The 14371-nt window shown below is 31.2% G+C and overlaps 1 protein-coding gene and 1 pseudogene across 3 annotated transcripts in view; both read right to left on the bottom strand.

Moving 5' to 3' along the window:
• The window catches only part of PRKACB (protein kinase cAMP-activated catalytic subunit beta), a 115863-nt gene that overhangs the window by 14087 nt on the left and 87405 nt on the right, over positions 1-14371 (bottom strand). For all 3 annotated transcript variants that reach the window (XM_011355562.1, XM_023528057.1, XM_011355560.2), the window contains 4 exons: positions 13794-13876; positions 11104-11230; positions 10094-10189; positions 6891-7013 (listed from right to left, as the gene is read on the bottom strand). In XM_011355562.1, coding sequence (XP_011353864.1) covers positions 6891-7013; positions 10094-10189; positions 11104-11230; positions 13794-13876 — 429 coding nt within the window. The remainder of the gene's footprint in view (positions 1-6890; positions 7014-10093; positions 10190-11103; positions 11231-13793; positions 13877-14371) is intronic.
• Positions 8112-8230, bottom strand: LOC111736813 (annotated as a pseudogene).

Raw genomic sequence — 14371 nt, 5'->3', positions numbered from 1 at the left:
GAAACTAGAATAATTTAACATGAAAGAGGTGTTCGTACAACATGAAAGAGGTGTTTGTGCAACATATATTTCCTAGACTGTTTATTTGGTCTCTCTTTCCTAATATTTCCTGTTTAGAATTCTTTTCAAACTTTTAGAGACCGAGTTACTTTTGAGTAACTTTCCTAATGGTATGTTCTTGGAAATAAATCTAATTATACAGTGAGGTGAGACACACAAAACACATGATATGTATCAAAATCATCTGTGATAATTTAAAAAATACAGATGTTTGGAATACACAGAAGACCAAATGAATCATTATCTCTGACAGTGGGCATCCACTTCAAGAAAACTTCTTGAGGGCAGAGACCACACTGATCTGCTGTAACCAGCACCAGTCTGGCATTCATGATGAACTCAAGAAATATTTAATAAATGCCTGAATTCAAATCCAACAGATACTCATTGAACACCTTCTGTGTGCTAAGCACCGATGTTCTTCAAATATAATAGTAAACAAAACAAGACAAAGATTCCTGCCTTCAGAGAGTTTACATTATAGTGAGGAAGACAGATGATAAATAATAACTTAGCAACAAGAGTGAAACTTTAAAGATGTTGTCATCCTAGCACTCCTCTCAAAATCTTGCATTGTAAGGTCTTTAATTTTTTACTCTGAAGAAAATGGAGAATCACTGCAAAGTTTTGAAAAGAGTAACAGGATCTGATGTAATATTTTTAAAGACCCACTCTAGTGACTCAGAAGAGAGCAGTATTAGTGGAGGTGGTAAGAACTGGTTGAATTCTGCATATCTTCTCACGACAGAGCCAAATGTTTTTTGTATGCATCAGTGAGTATTCCAGGGTGTTTTGGCCTGAATAACAGAAAGGACGGTGTTACCATCAACTGAGATGGGAAAGGCGGTGGGAGGAGTACATTTGTTAGGGAAAATAAAAATCTATCAATTTTAGACAGGTTGAATTTGAGGTATTTATTTGACATGGAGTGGAGATCTCAGGTAGGCAGTTGGATACAAGAATCTGTAACTTATGAGTCAGGTTGGACTAAAGAAATAAATTCAGAAATTATCAGCTGGCATTAAAAGTCATGAGACTGGATGAGAAGACCACCAATGGAGGATGTGCAGAGAAAGAAGAGCAAAGGACCAAGCCAAGGAGATTAAGAAGGAAAAATCAGTAATGCAAGAATAAAACTAAGATTATGAAGAATCACTGAAGCCAAGAGAAAGGATAAGGGAACCACTGAACTAGAGTCTATTTCTTGCTTTGCCACAAACTACCTTTTGTTTTTGGTCAATTCTACATCTTGATTTATCTTCATAAAGGATGAGGGAGTTAAACTAAATAAAACTGACCAGGCTTGACATCTCAAAATTCTACCAAGTTATTTCTTTAGTAGAAAGAATATCTGGCTTCTAATCTCAACTCCAGTTACAATCGTGCTCTGTGCTTTGGGGAAACCCCTTTACCTGAGTCTCAGTTAACTCATCTATAAAATGATGACAGTACATGTCATTTGGCAGGTATGAAAAGAAATTAAGTAACTTTCATGAACTGCCTTGCATCACGCCTAGTATCTTGTAGGCACTAATTTAGTACATTTTTCATTTTTTTTAATCTTTCCAAAAGAATAACATTTTATGATCTGAAGCAGAATTTTTTAATCAAAAAAGAAACTTGGAAGACAGTAATATTTATCATCATGTTTCCAAACAACCCAAAAACAGTCTGTGCTAGAAATCAGTTGGAGAATGCAGGAAGTTCCTCCTTTCTTCTTGTCTCATGCTCTACCTGTTAATTTATAGAACAAACACTTTCTTCTTATGGTACTTAAATTTGATAGAGGGAGGGAGAAAATGGACAACTATAACCCTGTTTTATAAAGACAACATTGTGAACATAGCTGATATCTTAAAGAACTTTGTCAAATTATATTATGTAATATGTTAAACCAATTATGAAACTCATTCTGAATTGAGCAAACTCAACAGAATATTTGTTCTGCTTTCAGCACCCATTATAAAATCTTGTACATTTCGGTTTTAGTAATGGATATTGTTTTGTAAAAATTTAAGAGGAAGTTATATCCAAAAGCCAACCAGTTCATGTTGTTATTGTAATCACCCTGCTGATTAAAATTCACTAACTCATTTACTGATGTTTGACTGAAGAAAAAGGGGAAAATTTTAGTGCTATTCTTCTGCAACTGACTGAGGAAAAGATCGTTTAACTAGTAATATAATCTTTTATGCATTAGGATAAATTTTACCAGGCTTAAATGACTCAAAAGAATTTGCACACAGCTGACAAACAGTAACAATATTAACTTCTGTCCACAAGCATGTTGTAATAAATTTTTAAAAATTATCTCTCTAAAAAAGGTAGTTCTAAGAAACCTACAACTCCAGTACAAAATTTATCTAACAAAAATTAGCACACACAATAGTTAATTTTCCAAAAAGCATAACAACTTTTCATACGTTAGGCTTTCTATAGATAAGGTGCCAAGCTCCACACTGCCTCTTAAAACCTGAGAAAACTGTAATCAATCTGGATCCTATAAATAAACAGAATCGCTAGGAAAAAAAATATTTAAAACTATTGGTACCACAGTTGTAGCCTCTGTGATCTGTTCTCTCACCTATGAGGGAACAGTGATAGATATAATACATCTAGACGGTTGCAGGGGGCTACACCCATCCCATCCTCATTCTCTCCCCTGCCAAACAAGTTGCAATTATTTGTCCACAGGACCATTAGAGTAAAGGGCTGTCTCAAAGCAGGTATTAAATGATCACATTTTAAAATGATCACATTTTAAATGATCACAGCAAGGTGTTAAAAAATGGCTTTGGGATTTATGCAAATGGAAAAAGTGCTTTTTGTATTTTATGAAAAGGACTTCTGAGTACTCTAAGTCTCTTAAACTATAGCCACAGCCAAATAGAAAATGGCATTTTAATTTCACCAAAAGCATAACAATGGCATCTTAGAAAAAGTACAGGGGTCTATCTGCATATGTGTATGTTCTTTAGGAAATAGAACATGTGCAGAAAAGAGAAAAGAGAGCAAGTGAGACTGCTACCCTCAGAAAGACCTGCTTGCAGGTTTGGCCCTTGCCAGGTACCTGGGAATTGGAATGGTAACAGTCCTCGCGCTGATAGAAATCTTTCCCTAAATGATAGCGGTAGCCTGCTGTCCCTAGACTGTTTACACGAATATTGTTTATCCTGAATATATGTTTATATTCTGGGAGTCTAGGATTTTGGTACATGCTATATAGAGGGTACATATGTGATCTCAAGAAAATCCTTGCACCCTGAGCCTTTAATGAACTTCTCTGGGAGACGACATTTCATCAGTGTTGTCACAATTTGTTGCTGGAGAAATTAAGGGCGTCTCTTGTGACTCTAGTGGGAGAGGATTCTTGAAAGCCTATGCTCGGTTTCCTCTGGACTTTGCCCCCATGTGCCTTTTCTCTTTGCTGATTTTGCTTTGTATCTTTCCGTTGTAAGGTACCTTACCATGAAGGTACTCATCATAATGGGAAATATTCATTCCTTGATTATCTCTATATGCTGAATTCTTTGAGTCCACCTAGTGAATCTTTCTAACCTAAAAATGATCTCAGAGACTCCTGATGCAGAAGGAATAGCCATTTTGCTGCTACTCAATTACCATTCCATACATGAATGTAAATTTCCCTTCAGGAAAAAAGTAAGCAACTCTTTGATCATTCTGTGTGTGTGTGTGTGTGTGTGTGTGTGTGTACACACACACATATATATATGTTTACAACTTGATATTTTGTATAGTGTTTCCTTGTACATTTTTGGTGCTAATTAAAAGTAGAATAATATTTACTTTATATGTATGAAGCTAAGAGTCTTTAAATTATATGTCAAGACTCTAAAGTTATGTTTTCCACAACAGCTGTTACTTGACTGCCTTATTTACAAGTATCATTTTGTAACACAATATTACCTTTTATATCTTCAAGAGTAATGCAGCCAGATAGAGTTGCTGTAGAAACCATAATTGATTCTTGTCATAAAGTATACGGGCATTGATGCATGAAATTTAAAGACTATATACAAAACCTCAGTATACATATTGCTAGAATGCGGCATAGTTAATGTGGGAATCATAAGATTTTTCTGTCAACTATGCATTTCTAAACCTGAAACTTAACTTAAAGTGCATGAATAATTTGACATTTAAATAACACCTCGTCTGTTTTTTTAAAGGCAAAATATATGTAGGAGGGAATCTAACAAGCTGATTGATCATCTTTCTGTGCATTTAAAAATATCAGCTTGAGTTAAAATATTGTAATAGAGAAAGTACTAATGTTCAAATATATATACTTTAGTAAATTAATCACTTCATTAAATACATTTTATTTTAACTTTGATAAGTCACTGATACCTATAATCTTTATAACATGGTTTCAGAATGAAAATATAATTAACATAAAACATTACAAAAATGTTTAAAAAATTAGTAAAACAATTGTGAATGAAAAGTATATTCTTAAATGATATACTGTATCATTAAAACCATTAAAAATTTTAAATATAAGTATAGGATCCACAACTAAAGACCAAAATTGGGTTTTTAATGACTTGAACAATTAAAACAATTTTAAAACCTATTAATCTCCTATTTGGCTTTTAGCTACTAAGGAGCAAGACAATATTTCTGTAACGTGGAGTGCCATACATTCTAGTTTGGATTTGAGTGTTGAAGCAGATGGTTTTATTGAGAAACAATGAATATGATTTTATGTTTATATAATACATATCCTGAAGATAACTTAATGGCAATATTCTGCTTTCATGAGTTCTACTTAATTTTACTTTTCAGAATTTTTGTAAGGGTTCATTTGAGCCAAACTGATGACATATGGCAGGGAACAAGATCTTAAATGCTCCCTGAGGATTTCTACTTTAAATGAGTAAAAGGAAAAATGAATGAAAATAACTTTACATCCAACATGGAGAGAGCTAATCCAGCACTTTTAGTTAAAAACAAAACACTCTATCATATTTCTAAATAAATGAAGAAAAAATCAGATATTGTGATATAAAATTTCACGTTGCTACTCTACTAAGGCGACTAAGATTTAAATTGTTATGATTTTGGAATATACACAGATTTAAATTTTAAGCTAATATTGGATTCTTAATGTTAAAGTCTGATATGAAATAAAAACATATTCATAAACAGCTGAAAAAAATTTACACAATGTAGACGACTGGCAAACCGAGGCCAATTCATATAGATGAAGATATATTCATTTTAACTGAAGCAATTTTTTTTAAGTAAATGAAATTTAGTTGTGACAGCACTCTTGTCAGCTAATTTGATTCCTTTTATGAAGTTAAGTATAAATAAAAGCAATATAGTAAAAATTCAGGAACTTCGTAATTACCAGCGATTAAATTATTTGGAAGAATTATTTCTGCATTCTTAATCTTTGTATTGGTAAAATATGCTTCTCTCATTCAATTATTTAAAGTATTTTAGTTCTCTCATCATTCTTCATATGACCTTTGGTTCTTATTCTTTCTTGAGATTTTACATAATCACTTATCAAATTCTTAAAAAATAAATCACTGCCTTGTTAATTTTTCTTGGTATTTTCTTTTGTTCATCTCAAAAGTTTTTACTGTGACTTTAATATTATGCTTAGTGAAAACAGTTACAAACATAAGAAATCTGAAGCTTAGAGATCTACAAAAGCAATGAGGACAGCAGTGATGCTTAATTACTTAAAATATAAATACTTCATTCTGCCTTTCTGTATTACCTTAGTGTAAAACTTTCAATAACTGGCTTTAATTTCCTTATCTATGAGAGGCATTTACTTTTTTACAAAACTTTTCCCATAAAATACAGTTAAGTGTAACTGAAAATCTTGTGATCCCAGTATGAGATAAGAAATATACTGTGTGGAGATGTGAATTTTGGGAGGCTAAACAGACTCATTTTATTGGTATCTTATTCTTACAGCCCAGCTACGCAGCATTCATGATTTACATTTTGGTCTTGGTAAATAGATAAATTACTAGATTGTGAACATTTAGGTTACCTTCTGAAGAGTTAACATTGTGAACTTTAAGTTCATTGATGCTGAAGATCAGCTTTCACACTAAATGTAGACTATGAACCTGGCTGAGATACAAAGAAATAGAGACTTTTTCTCTATCTCCTTCCAGATTCTTTAGGTTGATTAGGCTAATCTCTGCCTTAAAAGGTCACAAAATACAAACAAAACAAAACAAAAATGAATAAACAGTAAATCTACTCACGGTCAAAAAAAATTAGCTATTTCCGTATTTGCTAAAGATGAATGGCAATTATCATCACAGTCAACATGAATGATTGTTTATATCATTTCTATGAATTCCTATCTTAAAAATATCTATTATATATTTGCTTTCCATTTTGGGGTGTTTGACATAGTTAAAACAAGAAGTCTCTTTTAGAAAAGCAAGCACATATTAAAAAAAAAAACATCTAAAACATCTCTCCAAGGAGATATCCACATGAAACAACTAAAAATTTTTATTTATTTGAAGAAATACTGAGAATTAGGGCTATGATCCTGTGTTATGCAAGTGATAAAAACACTAAAAATGGAAAACATTTTACTACTTTGCTAATTTGTAAAACTGCCCTTTTTTCTTAAGAGATTTCAATGATTTACCATTTATGCTGTTATTTTTAATGAATGCTAAGTACAAGGGCAGCAACTATGGGTATTTCCCTATTTTTCCAAACTTAGGGTAATATTTTAATGATATAAAATGGTTTAAATCTACAAAACTTAAAATTCATGCACAGAAATAATGAATAATAGAATAATAAAATGTACTGCTTACCTTTCCAGAAACAATCTTTTCATAAATCTGAATTGGTTGATCTGCAAAGAATGGGGGGTAGCCAGCTGCCATTTCATAGATTAATACTCCTAATGCCCACCAATCCACTGCCTTATTGTAGCCCTTAGAAAACAAATGCCAAAAGTCAATTAATTCACTCAGAAGAGAATGAAGTCATAGATGACTTCGAAATAATCTTCAAGCATATGAAAAAATTTTAAAAGCAGTTACTGAGTAGTTATTTAGAATGCAATAAAAAGATAAACGAAACGTATCAGGTCAGGTTTAAACTGAACAAAGGGGAGACTTTCCATATATTGGAATTAGATATTAGGAAATATTAAATCTTCCTAAAATCATTACGATTATAGACAATAAAATAGTTCCTATTTAAATTGGGATAATTTAGTTGTCGCTGAACAACAGGAAGGAAGTTGGACCAAATTAACTCTGGAAGCCAATTCCAAGTCTATAGTCTTATGAATCAGGTTTTCTAGAGAATACCTAGGAATGTTAAAAGTTTCAAAATAAAATAGTAGATGTTGAACTTCTAATAAATAGTGGAGTTGACTACCAAATATTCTATATTGTTAGATTTTAGGAGGGTAACTATACTAAGGATAATCCTATCCACTTCACAGGATCTTATGAAAGCTAAGAGTTTAATTTGGAAGCTAATAAATGTAAATATTTAAGTATACTTTAGTTATCTAATGTTTTGCTTCTCATATCTAAAAGGTATACAGAAAAGATATTTAATTTATGGGGTTTTGTGAGGACTATATCAAATGAAAGAAAATAACATGTATAAAAAATGTGCTATCAACCAAATGTACAATGCTAAAGTTATTTTCAATTGGGTTATTTTTCCATCTTAAATTTACTAAAATTATGACATAGAAGTATTTATAAAAAATAAAGAATAAAATATTAACATGTTTACGTAAAGTTTGTTAACTATGATTAGTGTCAATTGGCAGAAAAGACTGAAAAAAAAAAAGAAAGAAAAAACAACTCGATCATGTAGAAGAATGAGCTGAGTTCTTGTCAGATCTTTTGGTCTGCCTGCAAATGTATTTTCTGATTACCTTCGTCCCTCCCCACATTCCAACTTTTTGTCAAAATTTTAGCTTTACGAACTACTTAGTTTTCAATTAGCTAACATATAATACTATAATATAGTATTTCTTTTATTTCTGCTTCTGTATTTTTTTTTTTTTAAGCCTGCAGCACTTGTTATTCCTAGGTGGTCTCCCATCCAAGAACTAACGGGGCCCGACCCTGCTTAGCTTCCAAGATCAGACGAGATCGGGTGTGTTCAGGGTGGCATGGATGTAGACTGTGTTCTTTTATAGGGAGAGAGACTAGTAATATGACTAGCACTTTGTTTTGCTAATAGAAATGGGCATCAATTTTGCTTAACTCTTTTAATTTAACTTACTAGTACTATCATTCATTACATTATTTTTATTATAATGAGAGCACATAATGTTGAACCAGATCCTTTTATTAAACTTTGATTTCTATGTTTTAGACTGTGTGCTACTGTTCATAAGAAATGTGAGAGATGGTTTTTTAATAACCCAGGTATAGAGAATAAAAAAAATTAAAAAACTAAATTACCATAAATAAATGGGTAAAGGACATGAAATAATTATTCACACACACAAAGAAATATCAAATGGCTACAAGCATTTAAAAAATCTAATAATCAAAGACATGAGACTTAAAATATCATTTATTACCTATTAAGTTAGTAATGATTTTAAAAATAAGAATACCCAATGCTGAAGAGAGTGTGGTGAAATAGGCCCTCTCATATACTGCTAGTAGAAGTGTAAAATGTTACAATCTTTTTGAAAAGCACTTTGGCAATATGTACCAAGAGCCTTAAGAATGCTCATACCCTTTAACCCACTACTTCCACTTCCAGAAACCTATCCTAAAAAAATAATTTGAAATGCAGAAAAAGCTTTATGCACAAAGACATTTGTCACAGTTATTTATAATTTTTTAAAAAAGGAAACAATCTGAATATTCAACAATAGAAGAATGGTGATATACTTTATAGTTACATTTGCAAATAAGCCATTAGAATAATGTTTGCATGCTTATCATTTAAGTGAAAAAGCTGAACACAAAACTGTATATTCACTATATTTCAACTATAATAACATGCATAAAAAATATATTAAAGTGTTTTTTTTAAAGCTGTCTTTGTGTGATGAAATTATAGTGTTTTTTTGATTGTTTATATTTTTCTGTATTTTCCAAGTTTTGTACAATGAACATCTATTATTTCTATAATACATATACATTTTTAAAGTTTTGGCACTTATTCTGTCATATTATTTGTTAAATGTAGTTAAGAAGAAATGTGTTAATAGCAATGATATTTAGCTTATAAAAGACTAAAAAGTTAAAGATTTAAATTATAAAAGATGAGAGAAAGCTGAAAGAAATCTTTTATTTTATTCTAACACTTCGATAGGTTAGCCAAATTTCAATTATTCAGAGAGTAGGTATTCAGTTTGTAAATGTTGAGGCATGTGTCTTATCCTTTTCTCTTTCCTTGCTCCTATTTGTGCCTGGTTATTGTTAATTTCTTCTTTCTAGCTTTCTCTACCAAGGGATGGCAGTAGAAAAAAAAAACAGAAGTTAAACCATCCTTTTAGATATAATTACAAGTTTCTCTCACCACATTTAGAGAAGTAGAACTGTCTTCGATAAGAACTTTCACTATTCAATTACTATAATATTCCCATTTTTACACTAAAATTAAAAATATAATTCACAAACATTTCTTTCATATAAGTAGTAAAGCTGAAACAAAGGAAGAATCGACAACTAGTGCATATCATCTTTAGATCTGCCTCTCAATATAACTCAGAGCAAGGCTTCTCCACCCTCCCATTATTAAAAATAATTATGAAAAGGCTATGTATGCTTTTGGCTTCAAAACACGGACCTACATGTCAAATTTATTCATACTATTTCTCTTAGATTCAGAGTTAAAATTGACAGAATTTATTGGATTAGTAGTAGACTCTAACTTTTTTAGTAATTATGCACAGATTTAAACTCATAATTCATAATTTAGATTAAATAAAAATGTAAATTTAGATCAATAAACTTTTCATAAAAGTCCACACTGATGCATGTCTCATATTTCTACTGCTTACATAATGACAGTATAAATATACCTTGCTGAGGATTATTTCTGGAGCCAAATATTCTGGAGTACCACACAATGTCCAAGTTCTGCCTTTAACTCTTTTGGCAAACCCAAAGTCTGTGACCTATAAAAGGAAAAAAATACTCATGAACATCTATTGTTTCACAATAAATGTCCTTATTGTATCTAAGTTGCAAGTTAAAAATCAGGGTTGAAATTAAAAACAGAAAAAAAAAATTAAGTCAATATAATTGAGACTAATCCATGAGGTCACTATTTAGTGAATGCAAGTTAAAACAACCCATGCTAAATAGTGTTTCCCTGACTCAAAGAAAGAAACAAATTAACCAAAAAATTGTTTTAATAAAAATGAAGCAGTGACAGAAGTGTTCCCTAAGTCCAACATGTCCCGTGCCATTAATTACATCATCAGAAGTGCAAAAACACCATTGGGAAAATCTACTGATAACTGTGTAAAAAGAGATGCTCCCACTTTATTAATAGCAGAAATGGAAAGAAACCAGTGTAACCAGTCAGTCCAGTATTGGGAGCTGGAGCTCTTTTGGCAGTTGCATTATAATGTTAAAAAGCATGGACTCTAGGGACAGACTATCTGTGTTCAATTCTGACTCCACCTGTGTGACTTTGCTGTGCCTTATTTTCATCAGCCTTAAAATAACAATAACAACATATTTACACTTGTTATCAGTATTAAAAGAAATGATACATATAAAATGCTTAGAATAATGCCTGGCACTAAATGAGTGCTCCCAAATTTAGCTATTATTATTTCTTTATGTAGGAGCCTTTGCTCTATTCACAACTACAGATTATAGGGAATATAAACAGGGTCTATCCTTGATGGGACTTTTTGGTCCCTGTAATAATAGCAGAACTATTAGCTCAGTTTAAACTATTAGGAAGAAGTAATTGTCTCCCTCAAATAAAAAAATTCTAATATTGGTAGTTGTTAAATGTATACAACTTCTTACCTAGTATTTTCTCAAATACATAATATATAATGTGTTCAAGTCATACCTGGATATAACCTTGGTGGTCAATTAGGAGATTTTCAGGTTTTAGATCTCTGTAGATGAGGTCTAGTGAATGAAGGTACTCAAATGTCAGCACTATCTGAGCTGCATAGAACCGTGCATGGGGTTCACTACAAAGGAAAAAAAAAAAACTGAATTTCTGTAAAATGGTTTAACATATAGTAATTAGTAAATTACACAAAAAAAATAATATGGGGTTAAAGTATTTTGGGAGTAAAACGAATTTCTTTTAAACATATGTAATAAATCTTGTTTCCAAATATTTACTAAATCTTTAAATTGTCTTAAAATAATGCTTTCATATGCTTAGTGGGCAGCATATGTTAAAGAAAAATATAACTTTCAAATTGTCATCATATTTTAAATTATTATTGGCAACAGTAGAAGATACTGATGTCTTCATAATTATGTCTGATTGAAAAGCAAATGTGCTAATTAGATTGTCTATCAGGGCCACTGCTACTGTTGATAGGTTTCAACTACATTCCCATAAATTTCAAGTGCTTATTAAAGAATTGTATATACAGAGCTCTTTAACTGCAATAATCTACAGATTGATGCCATTTCGCCCAGACTATTCCTATTATAAAAATGATATATGCTCATTATAGAAAAAGCATAAAATATTAATGAAAAATAAGACACTCATAATCCCAACCAGAAACCACAGATACAAGCCTGGTGTCTAAATTTCAAATCTACTATGCAAGTTTACAAAGACACTAAATACAGTTATAAACTGTATATTTGTGTAAATATACACAGTTCTTGCATGCATAGATTAGATTAACTGATAGTGTAATTTTGATGCCACATTTTGAATATTACTCCAAAAGGATATACTGACTTTTTACTTTGAGTTTCTATTTTATCTTCTAGTGTATACACTGAATTCTGCTAATCTGCCTGACGAATTGCAATCACTTTCAGATTTGTGTCTTCAGTGAACAATGTTAACTATAAATAGAATCTCTCTCAAGATGGCTGGCATTAGTTTGATCTAGTAGCACCAGAAATAGATTCCAAAAAAAGATTATATATGTTGCTCCTTTTGCTTGTCACTATATTTCCTAAGTCTTAGGCTGATACACATCAGGTGCTCAGTAAATATTTGTTGAATGAATAAATATGTTTGAAAAAACATTCTGGGGGCAATATTTTATAACACCCTTTTAATTCTAGCATCATCCCAACATTGTAATAGTCTATATTATGTGTCATATGACAAGGAACAAGGAGAACACTGTACAACAAGATTAGAAGAACCATCCTGGTCATTTATCCTTCACCTTGGAAATGTCTGACCTGTTTTCTCCATGCATCTGTAAATCTAAGATGCACTTATCATCTTACAAATAAATATAAATTTATCATCATAAATATAAAACGCACTCAGAATTTTATATTATTTCCACAGACTGGTGTTTGACTGGAGGAACACAAACATTACTTAGATCTATAATCAAATTGTTGAAAGGTGTAAAAAAATATTCTACAGGAAGATTTAATGCTGTAGCAGCTTAAAGTCTAGACAGATACTGTTTAAGTAGAGAATCATAATGACTCCATTGATTCTTATTAGAGCCATGCTCAACAATAATTCAGTAGACTAACTGCCTTAAAGATTTTGAGATGGAAGTTAGCAACCTTTCAAGTGTATCTGAAATATGTGTTAAGGGTTAGAAAAGAATGTTTCAGTGTGAATCATATCAGTTGAGTTGCTTTCCTACTAGTAGCAAGTCGAATTAAAGAAACAGAAGTGTGGGGAGTTCAAATGAAAGAAGTTAGTAATTATAGAAAATGGACAAAATATGTTTTTTGAAGGCAGGTGTAGGTGAGGTTCTTCAGTGTAAAACTTTGAATTACAATAGGGCAATATGAGGATTCTGAGGTTGCTTGGACAAGAGGTGGTAGGAGAGAGGACAACATGAGATGAAAGAAAATCATTAAAGATAAACAGAAGTCACTTTACATTAGCACAGTGCCTGACACATATTAGGTGCCCTTTACATATTAGGTCAACAAATAAATTTTGGTTTAGGCTCTAATATAGCTCTAATGTTGGCCCATTACTGAATATAATTTCATGATAATCCAAGTCTATTATCATCTTTTTATGAATCTAATGACCATCACCAGTCCTGTTTGGATTCATATTTATGTTACTTACATCAATATATAATGAATGTACTGAATGAAGCTGGACGTGCTCTGGTTTCAGCTTCATTCTATTAGTGATTATTAGTAAACAGTAGTAGTTTATAAACTGTTGCGCACATGTAACAATAACAGAAATCTATAATCTATTTTAATAACTGTGTGACCTTATTAGTGATAACCTAATGATAAGGTAAAAACTTTAAAAATTATGTTTATATTTTTAAACCTCAACACAGCAAAACCAAGTTTTATAATCTCATCACTATGATATCATTATTGTTGTTTCTATATATTCCTTTTTTATCTTCATCCTTACACAAACCTCTTCCTTAAAGTTATGTAATTAATATTTGTTCAAAAAATACTGGTAGGTTTGAATTCAATTAATTTTTGCATTTTCTGGAAATTCTTGTAATAATAGATTCTCACAATATCTACCAATTGAAAATAACTTAAAAATTTGGTTTAAAACAAGCACATAGTAAGGTTTGGGGAGAGTGAAGTATTAGTTACCTGAACCTTCCAATTCTTCTTAGATGTGAAAACATTTCACCCCCAGGGACATATTCCATAACCATATATAAATTAGAATTATCCTATGAAAAATAAAAAGGATAAAGAAATCAAAATTATGGAACCAAGACTATTTCTCAAGAAAATATTTTAAGACAACACCATGTTTAATTAGAAAAAGACATTTAAAAATCCATCTGACAGATTACTAACAGTGGGAAATAGAGAATAAGTAGAAAATGTTTGAATTTTTCTACACTGGCACTCATTTTTTCCCCCAGTATTCTTGATACAATTTATTATGGGACTTTTGCTGTTCCTGCTCTTGTAAGAAACACTTAACCCCTGAACTATTATTAAACATTGCAGCAATTACTTAATGCTATTGTGTATGTAAAAAAACAACTAGGTTAAAAACAAATTGAAAAAGTTAGTAAGAATATTTAGATTTTATGTGCTAAATTAGGTCAGAGAGATGAATGATTTTTAACATCATTCAGAATTCACAGGTCTTTATTTGATTTAAAGAATAAAAGAGGAAAAAGAAAAAAGATTAAAATGTTTCATACGAATCAATA

This window comes from Pteropus vampyrus, unplaced genomic scaffold (assembly GCF_000151845.1).
Source record: "Pteropus vampyrus isolate Shadow unplaced genomic scaffold, Pvam_2.0 Scaffold22, whole genome shotgun sequence".
In the NCBI taxonomy this organism is placed as follows: domain Eukaryota; kingdom Metazoa; phylum Chordata; class Mammalia; order Chiroptera; family Pteropodidae; genus Pteropus; species Pteropus vampyrus.
This window is presented reverse-complemented; position numbering and strand designations above follow the sequence as displayed.